The sequence below is a fragment of the Ambystoma mexicanum genome, chromosome 10, assembly GCF_040938575.1.
Source record: "Ambystoma mexicanum isolate Mex_15411 chromosome 10, UKY_AmexF1_1, whole genome shotgun sequence".
Lineage (NCBI taxonomy): Eukaryota > Metazoa > Chordata > Amphibia > Caudata > Ambystomatidae > Ambystoma > Ambystoma mexicanum.
In genome coordinates this window covers 255,546,860-255,571,568 of record NC_090932.1, presented here as the reverse complement: position 1 = coordinate 255,571,568, position 24,709 = coordinate 255,546,860, and the positions used below count along the sequence as shown (strand labels likewise).

General features: G+C 43.9%; 1 protein-coding gene across 17 annotated transcripts in view; it reads right to left on the bottom strand.

Annotated features, from left to right (window-relative positions):
• Nucleotides 1–24,709, bottom strand: part of LOC138491330 (E3 ubiquitin-protein ligase TRIM15-like) — a 362,853-nt gene that overhangs the window by 329,989 nt on the left and 8,155 nt on the right. For all 17 annotated transcript variants that reach the window (XM_069617789.1, XM_069617794.1, XM_069617791.1 and 14 more), the window contains exon 2: nt 23,752–23,819. In XM_069617789.1, the coding sequence (XP_069473890.1) occupies nt 23,752–23,818 (67 nt within the window). In that variant the 5' untranslated portion in view covers nt 23,819. The remainder of the gene's footprint in view (nt 1–23,751; nt 23,820–24,709) is intronic.

Here is a 24,709-nt window from a genome sequence, read left to right as displayed (position 1 = left end):
GATGAATTCTCTGCTGTCCGTGCGCACCATTCTGGTGGTCTGCGCAAAGGCACGCTTCAATTCTTGCACAAATTCTTGTGGGGCCTGATCCTCCCCACATTGCAAATTGTAGGCCGCCTTGCGAGCCTCTTGGGGATTTCTATGTACAGAAAAATGTTTCAAGATGGCCGCCCTATATGTGGACCATCTTGAATGGTTTTGGTCCTCCAGCCCCGCAAAGAAACTGGAGTATTCAGGGGAGAATGTCCATTTGACGTACTGGATGCAGCTACTGCTGTCCTTCAAATGGAAAGTCTCCATCTTTTGCTCATAGAGCTCCAAGTGTTCCCAAACAGAATACTTGGCGTTCTTATGATAAGGCGTGATGACACTCCTGATTGCCTTAATCTGTTTTAAGGGGTCCTTAAGCAAGGCCCTTTTCACCTTATTGGCCTATTTGGTTCTGGTAACCCTGGTCCATTCATCCTCTGATTCAGAAGCACTGCTCCCAGAGGTGCCCGTCTGATCTTCCAGGTTTTCCCAGATTCTGCGAGCCTGGGAATAGTTGGCAGAATGTGGGGACCTGGTCTCCTGTGTCCTGTGACGCTCAGAGGAGTCTTCAGATCCCTCCTTGCTACCAGGATTTGATGGGTACCCCCACCAGTGACCTAACTGGGCAGAGATTTTTAGGATGCCCTTAGGGGGCCTCATTTCTTGGGGTTCCCCACTAAATTGCACTGTACTTAGGTGCCCATACCCAGTGCCCGTCCATCCATTCCTGGGTGGTACTGGCCTATGAGCCCCATACTTTTGGCTGGATAGTAATCTGCCATTCCTGTGGAGCTGTGCTCATGCGCACCAGGGGACATGGGGGTGGCAGAGTCCAGGGACTGAGAGAGATGAAGGCCTCTGGTACTAGGGCTTCTGAGGTTATGCTCAGGTGTTTCCCTTTCCCAGCAAACTTCATCTCTGTCAGCCCCTGCTCCCTGTTGCAATGCAAGAGCCTGCGCTTTCAGTTCCTCAGTTAAGGCCTTACTAGACTCTATCAGTCTCTCCTGCATGGCTACCTGTTGCTGGAGCCTATCATTGTGCTGACAAAGAGCCTCATTTTCTCTCTGTGCCTCCTGATTGGTCCTGGACTACTGGGCCAGTCTCTGCTGCAGGAGGCTTACCTCCTCAGTCCCATCCCTACTACCCTGCTCCTTTCTTGCCAGAGCCCCCTCCACCCTCCTGGTGTGATCTAGCAAGCCCTGATGCTCGTTTTGGAGGTCACCCAGCCCCTGGAGGGCCAACTGATTTTCTTCAATTTTTCTTTTTAAATGGCAGACTTCATGGCCTAAGGTATCCCTTTCCTGACAAAGAGCCTGCATTTGTGATGCCAGGTCGTCCCTCTGCCTTTGAAAGGCACCAGCTTTCTGGCGTTCTTCATCAAACTCTGCCTGGGTATCCAGGTCTTTTAAAATCAATTTATTGCTTTCCTCTTTCTCTCTGTCTAGTTGGATTTGCAGGGTGGCTACCTGCTCCGTGCATGCCCTCTTGAAATTTATCTGTTGCTCTAGCTTTTTCTGGCTCTGCAGTAAGGAGTCCAAACTGTCTTGGTTCTCCTTCTGCAAAGCCAGAATTCTGGTATCCTGATCTGTCTTTTCCTGTTGCAGTATATCCATGTCCTCCTTCATTTTAATGATGTATTGTCTACTCTCGTTTTCTGACTCCAGGCTTCTGTGCAGCCTCTGCTCAGAAGAGACCAGGTCAGATTGGGCCTTTTCTAACGCCATCTATTGCCTATTTGCCAGTTCTTGGCCTTCAGCACATTTGTCCTGCATGGCTCCAAAATGTAAATATAAATATGCCGCTACCCTGGCAATCTTGTTGTGCTCATCCTTGGCCTTAGAGGCTATATATAGTTCACTCAGGGCCACATATAAGGGACCCTGATCTCCCCACATATCTGACCCAGTTGTAGTGACCTGTTTTGTGATTGCCTGCAACCACGCATCCTGGCCCTGCTCAGTCCATTCACCTCTCACAAATAGCTTATGTAAGAAGTGCTCTCTGGCTATTTTGATGTCTACCAGTGTCGTCATTCTGGAAATTGAGTTCTTTCCTGACTTACAGAAGTTTGTATTTTATTTTGCAAAACAGACCGTTTCCTTAGAGCGTTCCTTTGAGGGGTGCTTTCACAGTGTAAAACAGCGTGGTGATCTAACCGGATATGTGCATGCGGTCAGTTGACACACTGTATTAAGCTGCACAAGTGGTAAATCTAATCCAGAATATCCCGGCTACGAGCCCCCACTTTGTAAGTGACTCCGATCAAGCAATCCCACTAAGTCAGTGCCTTGTCTGGGATGCCCAAGGGAAGCCCTTATTTATGTATTTTTATGGCAAGTTATAATCTGGATGATGAACCCTTGTATAACACCCTCTCTTAGAATCCCCCTTGACCCCACTGAGCCAAGAATTAGGCTTGTTTTGCAAATTTAAAAGGTTTATTTGAAAAATTAAACAATATATATATATATATCACACTTCTATAAATACATTGATAATGGATAGTACACTTGTGAATATGAGCAGTAATCAGCAAGAGGTAATCCCACAGTAGCACAGTTCTTGGTTACTTATGAATAGGAAAAGAAAAATAAGGTGGTAGAGAATGCCTTTATGGCTTCAAGGACAATGCAATGATGAATGAAATGCAGTACAGAAAATAACTGGATATGGTTTCAACAAAAGACAATGTAATCATTTTTCCTTGACAATTCACTCCCCCCCTTTATGCAATATAAGGAGATGGAAAGGAGAGCACACAGTTCTCAGGAATGCAATCAAATACAATACGAAATTCAGTTCCTCCCCAGCAAGCTTAGAGGAAAACAGGTAGAAGTTTGAAACACAGGCCCAAAATGCTTTGAATGTGATGACAATGAAGTGAGAAATGTGCTAAAAAGGCTTTTAATTCCCTCTAGAGGTTCAGGGTGGGTGATATCTAGTTTATATTAGTTCAGGCTCACTTTAGCAATGCTCTATGAGTAACTAGCAGGTTAAAACGAATTTTAGCAAAGGAAAGCAAGGAGCTGCTGATTTTTACACGTGGCTGAAATTGTGCAAAATGTCAAATCGCTGAAAATTTAATTGCATGTGTCGAGCGTAATTACGGAGGCACTATAAGGAGTAGGAAGTCGGTTCTAGGTTCTAAGCTTTAAAATGACATTTCGTTCCTAGGACAAACGGTTCCAGAGATACGGACGATTTTGTTAAGGTAGTTTTTCGGATTTGAAAATTAAAAGTTCAAAATGGCAGATGACAGTTTTCAGCTTTAAAAAGGACAGAATGACACACACAATTCCTATGAGGTAGTTCTAAATAGGTTAAATAGTTTTAATTAGATTATTTTACACTAAGAGATTGGTTTTGGCCCAGTGCTAGCTGGGTACTCACACTAGATTTTGGACAGGAATGGGCCTCGTCACGGATCTGGTCAACAGGTTGAACGGGACTTCTGGCAGTTCTGCTCACAGCGTCTGGTCTCTGGTTCTCTCTGGTTTCGGATACAGCACTGCTTTCTTGATACTGCTACAGGTTCTTGTAAAAGTATTGGCAAAGAATTCAAACAGCTCGCCCGGCTGTAGAATAGTTTGGTTGGTTTTGAGGCCTGCTGAAGAGGATTCAGCTTGTGGATTCAGGCCTCTCTGCTACAAATTCTGGAGTTAATTTCTGGTCTCTGGAGATTGATGGATTTGAAGTCTGGATCTCTGGATGTGAAGTCTGAAGTCTCCCGGCAAAGCGTCCCGCAAGAAAGTGGAAAGTGAATGTCCCTACCTGGGTTTCAATGTTCCTTTTTATGTGTTTTGAAAATGGGTGTGTGCCTGGGCCTAGCTAAGCCTGCCCCTCTCACTTATCATTGGCCAGTTCCTCCTCTCTTCCTTGATTGAGGGAAAGAAATGGAGTGTCAGAGTGATGATGTAGGTTTTATGGTCAGAGGAACCTCCCCTTGTCAAATTGCAAACAAATCTATTTCTGATCCAAATACGTATTTCCAAGATACACAATTTGTTGAAATTACATGTACACATTATATGTCACATAAGGTAGTCTCTGTTCCAACTCTGATGTTCCTGGGGGCCTGCATTCAAAAACGACAAAATTTTGCGCTTTTTGACTGGTTTTGCAATATTGGATTTTCATCAAAATTACACAAATGTACACCCCCCTTCTACACATATTCCAGTAGATTTCCATGTCTCTAGCATAAACACAGTGTCTGGAATATTGATAAATAGCAGGGTTCGGTCCTAGAACACCGTAGAAATTGGAGTTTGGACTCAAATCGTGAGGGCATGTTTCATACTAAGGATCTCAAAGTTGTACATTTCTGTCATTTGGTTACAATACGTTATCAGTGTTTCTGTACAATATATATTTTTTGCAATAGGAATCAACACTAAGGTCTGGCCCGTCCCTTAAAGCTGGGTGGGTCAGGGATCACATGTCTCTGCTCCCAGGCAGAGCTCCGTTTACAGTCAACATTCAAAATTAACATACCCCATTCAACTGAAAAGGGGCTATTGTCTCTCTCCTCCAGGCTGAAGGGGAAACCCCCTCCCTCTCACTCAGAAGGGACATGTGATATCCTGCCTCCTGTTGTGAGCCTCTGGGGTGTTAAGGTTTCCCAGCCTCTTGGCCTCTGGGAACAGCAGGTGGCTAAGATTTTTAATTAACCAACAGGCTTTGAAGTCCCTGCCCCTCTTGCAACTCCTAAATACAGTTTCCCTGTCAGAGTCTAGACCGCTAGCGCCGGTTTGTGGACAAAGCTGGTACTGCACCCATTTTTGGGATCTGTCTTGAATTAATTCATTTCAATAGAGTGGTCTTTTGCTTGATAGTATAGGACCTTTGCTTAACATTGTTTTGATGGCATCCTTACAGCAGAGTGGTGATGTGGAACCCCCCACAAGAAGGTTGTATCTTTAGAGTGGTCTTGTGCCCATGATTTTAGCAACTTTTTGACATAAAAAAGAACAGATTTTGAACAGAACCACCTTCCTTTGCACTAGTGGGTGGCAGATTAGGTGACCATTTTGGCGTGCGCAAACTGTGCAGTTCTCCTGGATTCTGGCGTGAATGTGGGCAGCGGCAACTCATCCCCACATCCATCCAGTCTATTGATTTAGTTTGTTCTGGGATAGAATAATGGGCAGCGACAGCTCATCCCCACATCTACCCAGTCTATTGATTCAACATGGGTCAAAACCCTTGACATCACACGTGCAAGCCGATGTTTAAAGATGATGTCCTCTGCTACAAATTGTTTCACCTTCTGACTAGGCCCATTCTTTTGTTTCATCGGCACCAACCCGTGTGAGATCTTCATAACAGATAGGGTGCAAAGGGTAGGTACAAAGGATAGTGAGAAAAGTTTAAAGACTCTTTTCAGGTATTTACTGAGGTGTAATTAAAATTGCAGAAGTAGTGTGAGTTTGAGGGCTGTTAGTTGTTGGGTGGACCTTGGACCCTGGCAGTAAGGCTGCTGAAACCTGGGAAAGAACAGGAAGGCCCCAGAACTGGACTACTCCTCATTTTGGTGGTAAGCTCCTCCTGCTTTGATCATGTTTTACTTCACCAGTTCCTTGTATCTGTCACCAGAGCGTTTCTAGGAAGAAACAAAACTCAGGTTTATGGCACTACGGGTTTTTGTTCTCTGGGGTGTCATGGGGCACTGTATCCTGGAGCATCTCTGGCCACAGTGTCTTGTCACGTGTCTCATAGGGATCTGGTGCAAGTGTTTCATCTGTGGCCACCACTCCTGGTTGTGTCAAGCAACTCAGGCCATTGAGAAATGTACCGATTTATTTTTTTAAACAAACAAACAACATTTGGCAAAGCCAGGTACATATTTATAGAATTGTACATAAATATGAAATATAATTGTATGTGAAATATCAAATAAATAATACGAAGCAACATTACAAACGGCGAGAGCAGCGTAGGAAAAATGTTAAGACCGAAAATAGACCGTGTAGAAGCAGAACAGACAGGAAGGAGTACCACATTCCAGAAGCCTTGACCAAAGAAGAGGAGGGACAGGCAGGAGTAGGAAAGGGAAGGGGTCAAGGCGTAGTGGAAAAAGAAAAATGTGGAGAAAGATAAAGAGGAATAAGCCAATGGTAATTTTTATATACAATGCACAACTAGCGAAATAGAACCCTGACAGGAAATGGAAGCCAGTGGCGTGAAGTGAGGGGGGTGGGAATGCCAGAGGGATGGGAGAGTTGGTAGAGGAGCGGATGCCAGAGTTGATATTACAATGGAGAGAGAGCCTCGGTCGGCAGACCAAGAAGACAGGTTGAGGAATAGTTGTGACAGGGGCAAACAAGACTATGAAAAAGGACCTGAGCTGCCACAAATTTAGAAATGAGCTGTTGCATTGTAGGGAGTGATCTGTGCGAGCAAGTGTGGAAATGCCTATGGGAAGAGCAAGAGAGACTGAAGGACCAAAGGTGAAGCCAAGACTATGAACAGAGGGAAGACGAGAACATGGATTAAGAGTAAAAGAATAGAAAGGGGGCAGTCATAAGGTAGAAGGATGGGGGAAGACTTCAGTTTTTGATGGATGTAGATAGAGGAAGTAGGAGTGCATCTACCTCTTGAAAACAGAAAGATGGACATGGATAGAAGAGTACAGTTGTTCTAGAAAGAAAAAAAGAAAGAAAGAAAGAAAGAAAGAAAGAAAGAAAGAAAGAAAGAAAGAAAGAAAGAAAGAAAGAAAGAAAGAAAGAAAGAAAGAAAGAAAGAAGGAAAGCAAGGAAGAAAGAAAGAACAATTTGAGAGTCGATGCCTTAGAGGTGTTGCCTCAATCCAAAAGATGAATACAAAGATGGAAGAAAGCAGAATGGTGCAAAGAGATGTCTGGAGAGGAACAAGACACAGCTTTAAGAAACACTGAAGCACAGACGAAGAGGAGGAGGAGAGATACCAGACAGAGAGTGATCAGAGCTAGATGTGTGAAGGGAAAAGAGGGATGAGCAGGCGATAGATTGATCAGCGATACTGAATTCAGCAGACAACCCTAGGCGTATTAAGAGGGATGACAATTTAGTGGGACAAGAAAAAGTGAGAAGGTGTGACATGAATGAGAGCAGTGTCATTGTAGTGAGTTGGACAGAAGCCAGACAGAGCGGGTAAGAGAAAGAGACGGAGGCATTGAGAGAGCTGGGAATTGGCAGCACACTTAAGAAGTCTAGAAGGGAAGGGAAGTAGTCAACTAGGTTGATAGTCTATTTGAAGAGACGCCTTGTAAGAAGACTCTTTGATTATAGGGGCGATAGTAACCTGCGTAAAAGAGTGGGGGAACATGCTGCTGGCAAAATAAGAGTTGAAGAGAGAGAGAGAGGAGATGTGGAAATAAGCTTAGATCTACTGGAGCAATAAGTAAGGGTGGGAGTGGCTTTGGAGGATCAGACATAATGTGAGCATGTTATAGCGGTAGACTGCGAACTGTCTTGAAATGGGAGGAGGGGGAGAAGGATACGCAGATGGTATAAGTACGCGAGGACAGATCGTGTGTAAGGAAGAAAATAAAAATGATTCTCCGTTAAGAGTTAAGGCGAGGGAGGTGCAACGAGAGGATTAAGAAGTACACATATTAAGAGAACAAGGAGCTAGGGAAGCGATGATGGTAACCTAGTGTAAATGTCAGTAATTTAGGATAATGGTGAGTGGAGGACGGATAGATGTTCCGTAGTCCGTGTGTTATTGTTCCAGCTTCTTTAAGGCTTGCAGTGAGAACAGGAAGTGGGTTTCAAGGCGGGAGTTAAAAGTGGGTTTTTGAAGCAATGGATACATTACTGGCTTGATGTACAATTGTGGGAGTCAGAGTTGACAGTAAGGCCAGATGCACTAGGAAACGTTCTGGGACAGAGAAATGATCCTCTTCAAAGCCAGAGGATATGCTGATAGGACCAAGACATAGGAAATATTACAATTTGGATGTTTCAGGAAGGGAGTGAAATTGTACTAGAAATAGGATACATAGCAAATGTAATTGCTTCAATTTGTATACCAAATATCCCTGATTTTGATATTGCCACTCATGTACTATACCATGTACCATGTACCTTTTATGTTGTATATCCTATGTCTTAATGTTCATGTGTATCATCACACTTGCTGCACATAAATTAAATAAGAATTGCAGTTGTTTTCAATCAAATCAAAGTTGAATTTATTGAAATTCAGGAGTGAGCGAGTCCAATCTCTAGTTGGATTCACGTGACCTTGCTCAATTGTGTTGATATATGGGAAGGGAGTGAATACAAGTGATTTCCTGAAACTACTGAGGAAGTTGGGACTAGGCTACACCTGGCGCCAGATCCAGCCAGATTACAGGCATCATGACAGGAAACACATATGTAGAACATCATGGGTAATCTCGCTGCTTCTCTCCCTGTGGCAGTGTTATGATACCAAATGGATCCCCCATGTGCTGAAATGACAATTAGGATAATGTTAACTTCACTTAGGCCAAGGCAGCCTGGAAAAACCTGATGCAGGGGGTAGGTGCAAGAGGGAGGGTCGGAGGCCAGAACGTACTCAACCATATCCATGGCAGAGAATGAATATATTCATATGAGGAAAACATCACTGTGATAGTCCAATGTGTCTGACCTACTTCTCCCACAACTCCTCACCACATACTAAGATCACCTTTTGCCTCCCCCTATTCTTCATAGAAGGAACAGAAACATATTGCAGGCGAAAGCCTCCTTTGCAGTTCCTGGGCATTAAGCTGACCATACATTAAATTGGAGGGTTTAGCCTTTGCCACAACCAGAGTATGAACACATCCTCTCTCCATTCCTCAGTGACAATCAAGGTGTGGTCTCTGTCTTACAAGGTGTTTCTCACAGGGGGGCATTGGTGCACATATATGCTGCCTGTCAGTCCCTCCTTATCCTCCTCTTTATGCCTTTTGGGGATATTCCTGTGCATCTTTGGTCTGGGGAGGATAGCTCAGGGGCAACATGCTCGCCCTGGAAGCAAGACGACACAGCACAACAGGTTCAATCCCCGGGACTGCGCTTAGAAACCTCTGGGTATTAAGTGCATTATAAATAACCTATCATATCATCATATCATATTATATCATCTTTCTCTCATAGTTGCTCATAAGTGTTTGTATACGTCCCTATGGCTTCCTGACACATTGTACCCACTCCAAAATATGCACACATACTGTGGGTCTGTACAGCCTAGGATTTCCCCTATCCAGTAGGCACACCAGCTGGCAACTAAACATGACATTGTTATGCACCTCTCTCTAAGACACACCCCAACTGGCACCTCCCTTCCTAGCCCTGGCACGGCCCCCCTCACATACATGACTAATCTCAAGAAGCCAAAATGGTTGGGTCAAAGTTACCTGGAATACCAATGCTGCTTCAATTAAGGGCACGAGAAGGACTGTGTGAGTCTGCCACACGCAGTTAGTGTGCAAAGGGGGAGTGGTTGATAAACCAAAAGTAATAAGTAGGGCCTCAGATGGTATATGTATGTGACCATGGCTAAGACTATTCACATCCTGCAGTTATATGCCAATACCCTGATCCCGTATTGGACTCCACTATGCCTGGGCCTCCACTAGTGCCCAATCACCATGTCACCCTTTTCCATGCTATCATTCCAGAAATGATTGCTACAGTGACAACATTGTTCGAGACATCAAGCCCCTGCTTCCTGGAGTGACACAATTAAGAGCCAGGTCAGTGTGATGGAGATGTTTGAGCTTTGACAAAAGTTTCCCAGATTCCATGACAGAGTGTTCCCAAGTAACCTGGTCGTAATACTTTCTAGGGACCTCTTGCCACATATTTCGGCGAACGCCGTGTTTTTTTTCGGTCCTTTTGCAAAGCCGATAATTTCTGGGAAATTCCCATTCAAAGTAAATTTTCATGCTAGGCTGTACTGAATTTGTATGTAGAGAAACAGAGGGAGGGTGAGATGCCCACTCTAGTTCCAGTGTTGAATACCAGCTGCATTTCAAGTTCCTGGTCTCCTCCAAGCGCTTTCATGTCTCTAACAATCTTCAGGGAGGCAGTCTTTTCCGGTGTTACAGATTAATCTCAATTGGTCTCAAGGAATTCTGGTTTCTCTACATACTGTACTGAATTTGTACAACCGGCACGTGGAAATGAAGTGAATATAAAATAGAAGCAAGAAGAACATGCAATATCTGCTGTGCTCAACACACCACCATAGATGTCAAGAACATGGTATTCTTCATCATCAGGAAATACATCGCTTTAGGGGCCTAGACATCCTGGCCCATTTCCTGTTAATGATACTGAGGACTGTGATAGGCTGGAGATGGAGAACCAATGGGATACATTGCTCACTCAATTGGGAACCCTCAATGTGGATGGATCTAAAATAATGTTATGTAAGAGATCATCATCAGCAGCGATGACAGACTCGTATCTACATGACACATCACACACAGGTATGGGTGATGATCCTCTACGATACCCTGATCCGTAAACGGTCTGCCTGACCAGCAGCACTTGCTAGAGTTGCCATAGAATTCCAAAGCTTCCCCTCGCCAGTGTACAGTGTCATTCAGCCCTTACAGCCATCGGGGAAATTGTACTTGAACAGGGTAAAAGCCGTGTTGTTGCACATGCTGAACTATGAGCATTCATTAAAATGGTCCAGTGCTACACTGAGGAAGATTATGCCAAGAGATTAACACATCTGGCGATGACGACTTCTAATGAGCCTAAAGTCAGACACCAAGAAATGAAACAGGGTTGTTTTGTGCGCTATTCCCTGTCTGTTGGTGGGCCACTGTCATATCAAGACAATGTGCCACTAGGAGATTTGATACTACTTTGTTATTCTCAAGTGCTGCACCTGTTATTGTAAAAAGAAACAGACTATGCCATGGCCTGAGCAAACCTCATCGCGGGTGGATAGCTCAGGGGCAACGTGCTCGCCTTGGAAGCAAGACGACAGGGAGCACCACAGGTTCGATCTCCGGGTCCGCCTTTAGAAACCTCTGGGTATTAAGTGCGTTATAAATAACCTATCATATCAGACCCTCTTTTTCGAGTCTACCATGCCAATACAGAAAGGGACACACCACAAGAAGGGGAGATCCAATTTAATCCCACTATTTGAGAGAGGTCAACATGGGATTTTTTTTTTTGGGTTCTGCCGACTAAACAAGAATCGCCAACTTGAAACATTTTCGGGCTCTCTTTTCTACAGGGGAGCTGCCAACTGTCATTGTTCATGCAGCTCTCCACTAGATGAGACCCACCAGGAGAAGCTTTCGTGTTCCCCTGTACATGTCAGATAGAAACATGAGATTGATTTGGCTTCTCCTTGCTACACGTGAGAGGCCAATATAAGAATGGCTGCGGATTTCTCCGCTACACTCGAGCAACACTGGCACACTTTTTTTTAATTCAGGGTCTCCCTGGTATGCAATATCTGCAGAGGGAAATTACTCTCAGGGTTTCCATAGCACGTGATAACTGCTTCTTGCTGATTTCCAGATAGAGACACTTGTGATCTCCCCCTGCTCAATTTAATTGAGGAAGTTGGGGCATGCAGGCTATCCCCCAGAATATCATTTACTACATTGTCCTCCAGCTCTAAACCAACTGACCATCACCTCACAATGTAGGCCAGGTGTACTTGCTTGCTGGAGCAGACAATCATGCAGCTGAACCCATATGCAGTTACTGCCTTTCTTTTCACTGCAGGGATGCAAGGAGACAACATAGTAGCTGTGGCAGGCACCACCGGCTGTGGTTGCGCTTTGGTCTAATGTCACAACGTTCTGCTTTATTTTGGGGAATGACCTACATTACCAAACAAGAGGGAAAATGTTCCTCTTCATGAATAGAGGAGGGTACTGTGGTGACGTATGCATGAATCCAGTGAATAGTGTTACATATTGCATCCATGACAAATGCATAATGCACACTCTTTATGCAGAGATGGCACACAACTGTGCAATCCTCTGTCCCTTTCTCCCCCTTGAGCATTGGGAAGCACGGAAGAGCCGATTTTATAAAGTAATGGGGCCGCACCCTTTTGTGTGTCTGATCCTCTGGTCTACCTTTCCCCTTCCGCAAGGCAAGGGGCACCAGCATCTGCTTGGTCTGTCTCCTCATCCACCTATTAATTTCTAGCTGCCACTCATCCTTCTCCTGCCTCCCTTCCTTCCTCATCCGCCTCTTTTTGTTCCTCGTCCAACCCTGTATCCACATCCTAACCTTCTAATGTTTCACCTATTGCACCGCATCTGCCTCCACCTGTTCCTCTTCTTTGTGTCAGGTATCCAGCTCCCATGGCTCTCTTTATGCCGCTCCACAATGCCTGCCTCTGTGTGCTCCATCCATCTTAGACCCTTTATCTCCCCTTTTTCTTGTTCTGCATCGACCTCATTGTCTTGCTGCCACTGATCATCACAATCCAGGTGCAATATATCCTCCTCAATGTCTGGCACCACCTACTCCTCCACAGCAGCCATCTCCTCCATGAGAAACTAAGACTCTCTCTCCATCTCTTCCAGCATCACTTGTGGGACCTCCCGTGATGACTCCATGCTACAGTTCTGTGCATCCACATTATACACCTCCTCTCGCTGTCCCTCAACATCACTTGTGGGACCACCCGTGATGACTCCATGCTACAGTTCTGTGCATCCACATTATACACCTCCTCTCGCTGTCCCTCAACATCACTTGTGGGACCTCCCGTGATGACTCCATGCTACAGTCTGTGCATCCACATTATACACCTCCTCTCGCTGTCCCTCAACATCACTTGTGGGACCACCCGTGATGACTCCATGCTTCAGTTCTGTGCATCCACATTATACACCTCCTCTCAATGTCCTCAACATCACTTGTGGGACCTCCCGTGATGACGCCATGCTTCAGTTCTGTGCATCCACATTATACACCTCCTCTCGCTGTCCTCAACATCACTTGTGGGACCTCCCGTGATGACTCCATGCTACAGTTCTGTGCAACTACATTATACACCTCCTCTCGTTGTCCTCAACATCACTTGTGGGACCTCCCGTGATGACTCCATGCTACAGTTCTGTGCATCCACATTATACACCTCCTCTCGCTGTCCCTCAACATCACTTGTGGGACCTCCCGTGATGACTCCATGCTACAGTTCTGTGCATCCACATTATACACCTCCTCTCGCTGTCCCTCAACATCACTTGTGGGACCTCCCGTGATGAATCCATGCTACAGTTCTGTGCATCCACATTATACACCTTCTCTCGCTGTCCCTCAACATCACTTGTGGGACCTCCCGTGATGACTCCATGCTACAGTTCTCTGCATCCACATTATACACCTCCTCTCGCTGTCCTCAACATCACTTGTGGGACCTCCCGTGATGACTCCATGCTACAGTTCTGTGCATCTACATTATACACCTCCTCTCGCTGTCCTCAACATCACTTGTGGGACCTCCCGTGATGACTCCATGCTACAGTTCTGTGCATCTACATTATACACCTCCTCTCGTTGTCCTCAACATCACTTGTGGGACCTCCCGTGATGACTCCATGCTACAGTTCTGTGCATCCACATTATACACCTCCTCTCGCTGTCCCTCAACATCACTTGTGGGACCTCCCGTGATGACTCCATGCTACAGTTCTGTGCATCCACATTATACACCTCCTCTCGCAGTCCCTCAACATCACTTGTGGGGCCTCCCGTGATGACTCCATGCTACAGTTCTGTGCATCCACATTATACACCTTCTCTTGCTGTCCCTCAACATCACTTGTGGGACCTCCCGTGATGACTCCATGCTACAGTTCTCTGCATCCACATTATACACCCCCCTCGCTGTCCTCAACATCACTTCTGGGACCTCCCGTGATGACTCCATGCTACAGTTCTGTGCATCCACATTATACACCTCCTCTCGCTGTCCCTCAACATCACTTGTGGGACCTCCCGTGATGACTCCATGCTTCAGTTCTGTGCATCCACATTATACACCTCTTGCTGTCCTCAACATCACTTGTGGGACCTCCCGTGATGACTCCATGCTTCAGTTCTGTGCATCCACATTATACAGCTCCTCTCGCTGTCCCTCAACATCACTTGTGGGTCCTCCCGTGATGACTCCATGCTACAGTTCTGTGCATCCACATTATACACCTCCTCTCGCTGTCCCTCAACATCACTTGTGGGTCCTTCCGTGATGACACCATGCTACAGTTATGTGCATCCACATTATACACCTCCTCTCGCTGTCCCTCAACATCACTTGTGGGACCTCCTGTGATGACTCCATGCTACAGTTCTGTGCATCTACATTATACACCTCTCGCTGTCCTCAACATCACTTGTGGGACCTCCCGTGATGACTCCATGCTTCAGTTCTGTGCATCCACATTATACACCTCCTCTCGCTGCCCCTCGACATCACTTGTGGGTCCTCCCGTGATGACTCCATGCTACAGTTCTGTGCATCCACATTATACACCTCCTCTCGCTGTCCCTCAACATCACTTGTGGGTCCTTCCGTGATGACACCATGCTACAGTTCTGTGCATCCACATTATACACGTCCTCTCGCTGTCCCTCATCATCACTTGGCGGCTCCACCTTCATCATCCTTCGGAACTTATGCATCTACATCCCTGGATGAAGTGTCAGCATAAATCTCAAAAGGCTGTGCATAAACAACCATATGTACCCCGATATCCACTATCAGCTCCTAATTCAAAGACGGCATGCTGTGAAATTGATGGACTTGCTCGTTTTCTGTGTTCATGGTAACGGGTGCAGGGGACGCTAAGTAAAATGTTTTACACATGCTTCTACACGGTTCACAATGAGAAACCATGTTTATTTTTATTTTTTGTTACCATCTTTTATTTAATCAACTTCGGATGCAGCAAGGTATGGGGGATAACAGATTGCGTCATTGGGCAAATAGAACAATGATCAGACGGACCTCCCACCCACTTCAGCCCTTCCATCCCTTCTTTAATGTGTAATGTTTTTTTTTAATGGAAGGTGAAAGTTAAGGGAAAGAGTATAACAGATTTTTTTTAGAATGAGTTTTCGCTAAGTGTTTCTTCTTTCCTTTTTTATTTTTGGGATGGAAGGAGGAAAGGTAAATAAAATAGATTTAAAAAAAAACAATCACATAGAATTTCTTAAAGGGTAACCAGAACTTAAGGAACTTGACAAAACAGGCACAATAAAACAGTGCAATACTAAATGTCACAAACCGAGAATTAAATGTGCAAATGATACACAATAAATCTGTTCCCTGGCTACAACACAACACTTCTACTGTTTCTTGGTGTGGATCAGCCATGTTCACCCTCACACAATCCACATACCAACTCAATATCTTTTATGTACAGTGCTTTGGCGAAAGCAGTGTACAAACAGCACTTCATTATCCTTATCATAAAACCATGAAGCGAGGGAGGCCTTCTATGTGGCCATTCGGACATCTCACAAGATTCTAGGACTCTACTTGGCCACCACACATTTAGAGGCGTATCGGCAGTTCTGAGTGGCCTCCCGTGAGTTTTGGCTGCTGGCAGATCCAGGAGGGCCATCCAATCCAAATCATGTTCTTCAGGTGGTCGCACAAGCTTAGTCAGGTGGAAGTTTGGCCAGCTCTACTCATCAGAGTAGTAAAGACGCTGCTCTTCTTCCAGGGTCCAGGGTCACTCTGTCCACCATCCGCACATGAACTCCTGTTTTGATATATCGTGCAGGCATCCGAACATGACACCTATGTGGCCTGTGTCAATGCAAATACAATGTAGTGCTGACCTGAGATGTCTGCTTTTTAAAGAATTTTTGGAGAGGAGAGAAGGGGGCAGCAATAATGGGAGTGACAGAACACTTCAAAAATAATGCAAAAAATAGGTAACAGAACAAAGCATGTGAAACACGTGAAATTGAACGAGTCAAGGGCATTGGTATAGTCAAACAATGCTTTAAACAGTGAAAGCATGTTAGCCGACTAAATAACCCAAAGATATTATATTGTGTGATGCAGGGCGTGAACAAAAGAAATGAGAGCCATGGCCAGAGTCCACGTGATAAGGAATGAAATACCCACAATTGTACATACATAAGATATTGCAGCAGTGAAGATAATGGATGGACACGCTTTGATTAAATTATAACCAGTGGCTGGGACTCTGTGCAGCCTTGCACTCAATCTCTGCTAGAGCCCACAGTGTCACTACAGAATGGGAAACACATGCAAATCAAGGTTTCTCTGCACCAGTCGACACGATGGCTAGATTGGGACTCGAAGAACAGTCACGTAGGGTAACTTGCAATACTGACGAGCGGTGGAGGAAAATGCTTTGCATTGATCACAACCACTGGCAATTTCTCTGAGCATCCATCCCTTCCATCTTGTTTCAGTCTGCCGGGCCAGTTTATGTTCCAATGCAGCGAGGTCATGATCTAGCTGACCAGGCTGAGCTACTGGTGGCAGGACCAAGACTAATTTGCATAGGGCTAGGTTACAGCTGTACTTTTGTTTAAAAAACGAACGTGCGTGCGTTCGCATTGCTCATTCCTCACCTGCACAGCATTGCGAGTCAGGAGACTCTTGCTGTTCTACGCCCGTTCCCTGGAGGGGGCGGAGACTGCTGCCGGTCACGTGGTCATCACGTGACTCTGAACCACCTCAAAGGCCAGACACAGTCCGCCGAGCTGTGTGCTTTCGCTGTTACAGCTGTACTTTTGTTTAAAAAACGAACTTGCGTGCGTTCGCATTGCTCATTCCTCACCTGCACAGCATTGCGAGTCAGGAGACTCTTGCTGTTCTACGCCCGTTCCCTGGAGGGGGCGGAGACTGCTGCCGGTCAAGTGGTCATCACGTGACTCTGAACCACCTCAAAGGCCAGACACAGTCACCCTCGCGGCGTTAAGCCCGGTGGTGACAAGGCCGCTTGCTGTGCTGTTTTGCTGCTGTTCGGCTCTAGGAGGCTTGCTCCTGGAACCAGTGAGCGGAAGTCACTGAGTCCAGTTCATCGACATTTCTATTCTGCCACAGGACCCACAAGTAAGTGCTCTATCGTACTAATTTGCAACCTACTGAGAGCAAAGGCACAGGAACATCTAGATAAAATTTCAGTGTTTGGTAGTACGAACACATTAACAATATCCGCACACACAACTCTAATTTCCAAAACTTACGTGTAGAGAAACTGCACTGTAGTTTGTGAGATCACAAGGATGACGACAAAACAAGGTCCACAGACAAGGACAAAAACTATACAACAGCGACGACAAACAAATCCTTGGTCGCTAGCAAAGGCAGGCGCAGAAATCCAAAAAGCCATCACTCATGTAGTCGGGGAAACGGCTGTAGACCTCGAAACAGACTCCATGGTGACTGGCAATGACAACATAGGATGTGGTGAGCAACTCCCCTTACCCTTTCAAACAGACTCTGCTCCGTCGGATGACGAGAGAAATATTGAAGCCATTCCATCAAATGGCCACTTACAACAGAGCGAAACGCATGTAAAAGACAGAGTCACGAATCAGCAAAAAATGCTTGAAACAATTCCACACTCGGAGAGTGCCATTGACTTAATTACATCAAAAGATTTACCTAAGGAAAGCGGGAACAAATTTAAGGCACCATTGTCCTTGTCTGACCTAGTGCCGATCCCGCATGACATCAGCGAGGCTGACAAAACTCAAAGTGATGAATGCATAGAAGACTTTGTCACCCCCTTTGAAATCCCTGACGTAGACCTATTAGAAATGTTACACCCTGAGTTAATAACGGAGATCTCTCAAAACACACAAACAATGAACATAAAGCAAATAACTCAACCATTTGAGACTCAATCTCAAAACTCTAAGGAGCACAATAATCAAATGGAACTTGGAAAAACCTTTAATTATGCTAATAGTAAACTAGTGTCAAATGTCAACACCATCTCCACACAAGAAAAAACTAATTTGAAAAGTGCCTTGATAAATGGATCTGAACAGGGATCCGAAATGCTGGCCCAAGCAACAGTGGACGCTATCTCACAACTTGCTGTACGCCTAGGGAAAACAAATTCTCAAAGGCTGACCCCTCTGGGATCAAAAAACATAACAAACAAGGAATCTTTTAAATCAAATGGAACATCCAACAAAACTCATCAATCCTTAAACACCAATGAAAATAGCGATAAACAAGGAAACAAAGCAAGCACACCAAGATGGCACGCAAGGACACCCGTCCTGGAAAAATCGAAACAACGACAACCCATGGAATTGAACACTCTCTTGACTCACACGAATGTAGATTCATTTAATCTACAAACAACGCCGAGGAGGGACTCTAGCGAGGCAGCCACGAAATCAAGCCTTTCAGCAGCGGCTGCCATGCAAATACATAACAATGTACTAGCAGCATCATCTTTAGCTATGATCCCCTTCGTAAAATTATATGAATCTCTAAATGAAACCATTAAAGACCAAGGCGCAATGCTAACTAACCTAATGGAAAAAATAGAAAAATTGTCTGGTTTTACATCTTTTATCCAGAGCCAAATGGAGAAAGAGGCAGACGTATCTGCTAATTGGCAAATGCGCCTTGGCGACCTAGCAGCAAGATATCACTGTGACAATGACAACTTGTCCATAGGACTGCTAGAAGCGGTGAAATGGATGAGACACGAACGACACCAGTCTACTTCAGTAACTCCACCAGAAGTACAGGGAAAGTTTCAGGAAACAAGCCAAAAATGACAAGTCACAACTAAACGTACGTGCACCTAGTCACGACCAACCGACCTTAGAGTTATTACAGAACAGGACAAATAGCCGGCAAATGAAAAAACAACAAGAGCTGATGACAGAAACACTTCCAGATCTCCCTCAGATCACTCTTGGAGAAGTTGCCAAACAATCAGCCTTCAAAATCTTCACTGGCGTACATGATGAAACAACAAAAGCCTCAAAAAATCAATCCAAAGATAATACAACAAATGATGTTCCCAAGATCCCACTTTTTTCCGCAACCACCCTAGTCAGAAATAAGTGGAAAAGATCTGCAAATACAAAAAAATGTATAAGGAATATGCCATTACCAACTCGACCAGCAATATTCGCACGAGCGGAGAAGGAAATTCGAAAACTAACAACGTCAGAAAATCAAGCCATCGCCAAAAACACCGAAAAGAGGAGCCCATGTAGGAAACGTATGCGGGGAGATACTTCAGGGACAAGCACAGCACAAATCATCTCAACCTCGTCAATAGAGCTTTGCAACCTGTCAACATATTCGCATAATAGCGACAGAAATGATGACGCAGCCGTGTTTGAAAACGAATGGCAAGACGAGGTTCAACAAAAACAAAATTTCCCAAAAAGTGTTCCAATTCGAAGAACCAATGAAAACAATATAAAGCCTCAAATGATGGGAAAATCAAATTTAGAGAAAGAAGGAATATTAGCACAAGCGGCAAACAAATTAAATCCAAAATTAACAATAAATCAAAGGAAACAAACTGTGCATTATATATCAAAAACACAACAGTATCAGAAAAAGAAAAATGGCAACCAAATCATGAAGCTTCGACTTCAAAACATTCACACAGACGAACATGAGATGAATTTAAATCGGACAAATGTGCTGAAACTATTCCAATGCATACCCTCCTTACGGACCATTCATACGGATGACATTAAAATAGTGGAATATGCTTCTGAAAACTCCACCGATCAGGTGCTACTGCACATTATCTCAAATGCAGTGCGATCCACAATTCTACATGCCTCAGACGAACTTCTGGCATTTGGCTTTGACTTGATGGTAGAACCTCCAGAAAGCACTGAGCAGGAAAGAAGCAAATATGACGAGCAGGACACCCTAACAATGGAATCCAAAATCAACGCACTACGTTATTCATTGGCCAACATTCAAACAAAGCAAGGAATACAAAGACAGCAAAATTAGCAATGATTGAAAAGACAAGAGGGACAAGGAAACCTCTTATCGTGGAATACACGTGGCTTTACACACTTGTTTGAAGAATTTCCTGTCTCGTCCGAAAAAACAATATTCATTTGCTTGCAGGAAACTTGGCTACGTAATAAACCATCAAAAGATGGTTTTAGCATATTCCTTAATCCTGCTGGAAAAAACAGAACCGGTCGTCCCTTCTCGGGACTCTTGACGATGATTCGAATTAACGAAAGATGGACACCAGTACAATCCCATAACCCAAATTCCTTTGTCCAAGGTACACTAATAAAATACCATCTGCCAACCAAAGAGCAATGTGAATACATGTTAATAATTAACTGCTACTGGAATCCAGCTAAAATTGCAACTGACAAATTCATAAAGTCAGTGCTGGAGCTCATAGACAATGTTATTCTAAATCATAGGAAAGTATGGATCATCTGCTGTGGAGACTTGAATTGTGCATGGTTTAAATGGGACCAAACTTCAGAAACTAATCTAAGAATTCCAAAAAACCAATTATGTAAAAGAGCAAATGCTTGGCAAAATATGATGTCAAATCGAGATCTGGGAATGATTAATGGAAACATCAAAGGAGACATTCCGGCAAAATGCACTTGGAGAGGTATCTTCAAAGGCGCAGCCAAAACCCTAGATTATATCTGGACGTCAGCAGAGATGTACGGAAAACTAATTGACATAGAAGTGATCACAACAAGAAAGAGTGATCACGAGATGATACGTCTAAATTGGCGGGTTTTTTGGAACATGAGCGAGCCAAAAATAGCCCAGTTAACAGTAAACCCGACTGGCAACAAACTGAGAATAACTGGCCCGCAGATACGACAAGTTACTGAAACATTTTGTAGAAAAGAGGACCAAGGTACATGTGAATATGCTCCATTATTATCAAACTTTGTAAAAAACCATTTAAGCACGACTGGCAAAACACACAAACATAATTTCAGCAAAGTGATTCAAGAGGCTAAAAAAGTACTAAGAAGTGACGTGAGGAAACTGAAAAAAAATCACAAAACGGGTGATGCTCGAGTAAGTATAAAAGTTCGGCGCAAACAATATAGGAATTGGGTTAGATCACAGAAAGCAATCATTGACCAAGATCGTGCGGAAAATATAATGAAACTTATGCTAAAGAAAAACTCCAGAGACATATGGTCAATATTAAATGCTGGATCCCTGAAATTCCAACCAACAATTGTAAACGGTCTAGCAGGAAACATTTGGGTTGACCATTTTACAAAGGTATATAAAAGATCTTATTGGGAACCAGCAATAGAACTTAACACTAGAACGAAGGACTGGGACTTAAAAATAGACGCACACGAGATTGCACATGCAATAACCAAATTAAAAAATTCCCGGGCGCCAGGTCCAGACCTGATCACAAACATAATGTTAAAACAAAACGTTGTGGAATGGTCAGTCTTTATCGAAATTCTATTTACTCGACTCGCTACAACCAAACAAATACCCGAGTCTTGGTTAAAAGCCATAGTGGTGCCAATCCATAAAAAGGGCGACCGGGACAATCCAAATAACTATCGTTCAATCGCTCTTTTAGACACCATAGGTAAGGTTTGTGGATCATTCTTGAGAAAGAAACTTGCAAAATGGGCAAATGATGAAATGATTGTAGACCCAAGACAAACGGGATTCTCTGCTGGCGTCGGAGTGGACGCAAATCTTTGCATCTTAAGCATATTAAAAATGGAAACCATCAGAGCAGGTCAACGGATGTTTCTAGCCTTTATTGATATGAAACAGGCCTTCGACGGAATAAATCGCAGAAGGCTATGGCAAAAACTTATCTCATGGGGATGTCCGGGCCAACTTACTTGAACCTATTATAGCACTCCATACTAATACATCAATACGTGTGCGATTAAGCAATAATGGAGAAATGTCAGAAACTATCGAAACTGAGAAGGGGGTAAAACAAGGGTGTCCTCTGGCATCAGAGCTATTTAAATTGTTTATAGCAGACCTACCAATTCACTTGAGAGACGTCAACTCATTTCCTCCAAAACTGAATAATACACCAATTTCCTGCATAACATATGCCGATGACTTAGTACTACTGGATCGTACACAAGTCGGACTGCAACGATTGTTAAGCAAATTGTATAATTACCTGACAATGAATGACCTCGAAATAAATACGGCCAAAACCAAGATTCTAGAAATTGGCTCCAAAGGTAACAGAAAAGACCGAGACTTTTCATGGTCCATAAACGGTGAAAAAATAGAAAGAGTAACTTCCATAAAATATCTAGGAATACGCTTCAATAACTCCATCAGTGAAGGACCATGGATTGAAGATCTAAAAAACCGCATGAAAAGGCTGGCGCTGCAAGGAGCAAAACTAGAGAGAGAATATGGTAAATTCTCCTTGGCTCCTGTTATATTGTTCTATGCACAAAAAGTGGTACCAACAATAACCTTCGGAGCGGAAGCTGGGTGGAACATCTCAGAAACAACATGGCACCTGCTGGAAAGCATATTTTGGCGTAGAGTGTTGAATCTACCCAAAAATGTCCATGCTGCCGCAGTAAGGCACGAATTATCACTGAATTCGTTACACTCGAAAGTTATATGGAAATCGCTTACAACATGGAGGAAAATGAATCTGAACCCCCCAATTCCAGCATATGAGATCTTCAAAATGGAAACCGGAACTCAAATAAATCTGACAACTAAATGGAACTCCAAACTAATGGAAATCCTAACCGCAGCTGATATTAAAGAAACAGAACTGTTGAACACACCTCAAATTGCAAAAAAAAAGTTTGAACGATGGTCTTGGATAATTAACAAAGAAATGCGAGATTCACTCAAATCAATGGCAAGTCTAGGGCCAATCGAAAATAAACTAAACATGCCAGCTCGATTCCTGACACGATGCCCTTCAAAGTATCACTGTATGCAGTTTCTAAGATTGAAACTAAACATATTAAGAACAAAAGAAACACTAAAGAGACAAAAAAACACAAAAATAAAGGACAGTTCCTGCAGATTCTGTAAAGATGGGATTGAAACCACCAAACACCTCATAACAGAGTGCACAGGAACAATCTCTCAGCGTAAAATACACCTGGAAAAGTTCACTCCGTTGAGGAATGATATCGACAGATGGTGGAAAAATCTGTTATCAGGCGAAAATATACAGCTAGTCTGTGCAGTAATAAATTACATGGACATGCTGTTGCCAAATCAGGAATTCTGGGACATAGACCAGAGAGTCGCCAAACCATAATCATAACCAAAGGCAAGCAGCAGTAACAAGGAATAAGGATGAAGCGTGGAAGAATGTAACAAAAGCCTTTCATAAAACATGTACTAGGCTGTAGTTTTACAAAAAAAAAAAATAGGGCTAGTCTACTTATGTAAGGAGTCAGATGGCCGGAAAATAATGCTATGGAAGAATTCCTAGGGCAATGACAGTCCTCATGATTAATTCAAAGTCTGCCACTCGTCACTTATTGTTTGGTTTTCACACATGGAATTCAGCAACTTAAATAGGAGTTTCCTGACCTTATGAAAGCCATAGCTTGTGGCTTGTCCCCATATACAATTGCAAAACTCCTTTTTGACATGCAGTCTGGTGCTGAGATCTGGTTAGGACTTTTAAGTGAAGCTTTAGGTGGAAGTTGTACCCACTCCTTTGACAGCATTGTTTTATAACACATAACCCTCATTAATTCATCCAGCCCCCCAGCAAAATTCGCAAAAAGTGATTCATACCGTTATACTGTGAGCGCTGACGGGTGGAGCCTATGAGAAGGCAGAGGAACAGACAGTATGCCAGCATCCTAGGGTAGAGGGACAACAAAACATAGTGATTCACACATTGGGTTGCTGCAAAATAAAACTTGGTACAAGTCCCTCTGCAGATTGAGGGTAAAACAAGACAAATAGAACAGGCAGAAATACAAATTGTCATGCTCACTGTTCATAGGGTGTAAACAATCCATCTTTGCTTCTACTTCAATGAATCCACGGTAACTTCACTTCCTGCGCCTAAAACTAGATACCCCATTTTAGACGGAGTTTCGGGGTGCAGAATTCACATAGTTCTTCTTGCCCTTTATCACAAACTTGACAATTTTGCAAGTTTGCATTTCATCTTTGCATAAAGCATTTCCTATATAAAAAGATAGGTTTACTTGCTTTTTTCAAAGTTTGAAACAGTGTTTCTATCTTCAAATTGCCAAACGTTTCTATTCCCTCGCTGGTAAAAATGTAAGTGTGGCCCCCCTCCCCCTCCAACAGTTATTAGTGTTGAGTGGTTGATTCAAGCGTGGACGCAATGCATCTGTTCATAGACGCCTTTTAAAAATGTGCCCTGGACTTTTGGTGGAAATCGACAAATGACATCTACATGTACATATATATGTGCAGGTGAGGGTAGAGGAGTGAAGCAGTGGAAGTGTAGAACTAGGGATGTGGGAGGGGGTGCTAGAAGCGGTGCATGGGTTACTCATTCAAAGCAAAAACTGATTGGATTCATTTTGAGCAAGTGGTAAAAGGTGTCTTTCAAAACATTTAGAATCGGCGTGGACGTTGATGTTCCACAAGCAGAACCTTGAGGGTTCGTTCCTGATGTGAAGACGAGTCTGGTGTGTGCAGCCGACTCACCTACTTTACTGATGTAAATAAGGCAACTGCTTAAGAATAAAAAAGAAACCCTTTTCTCACCTGA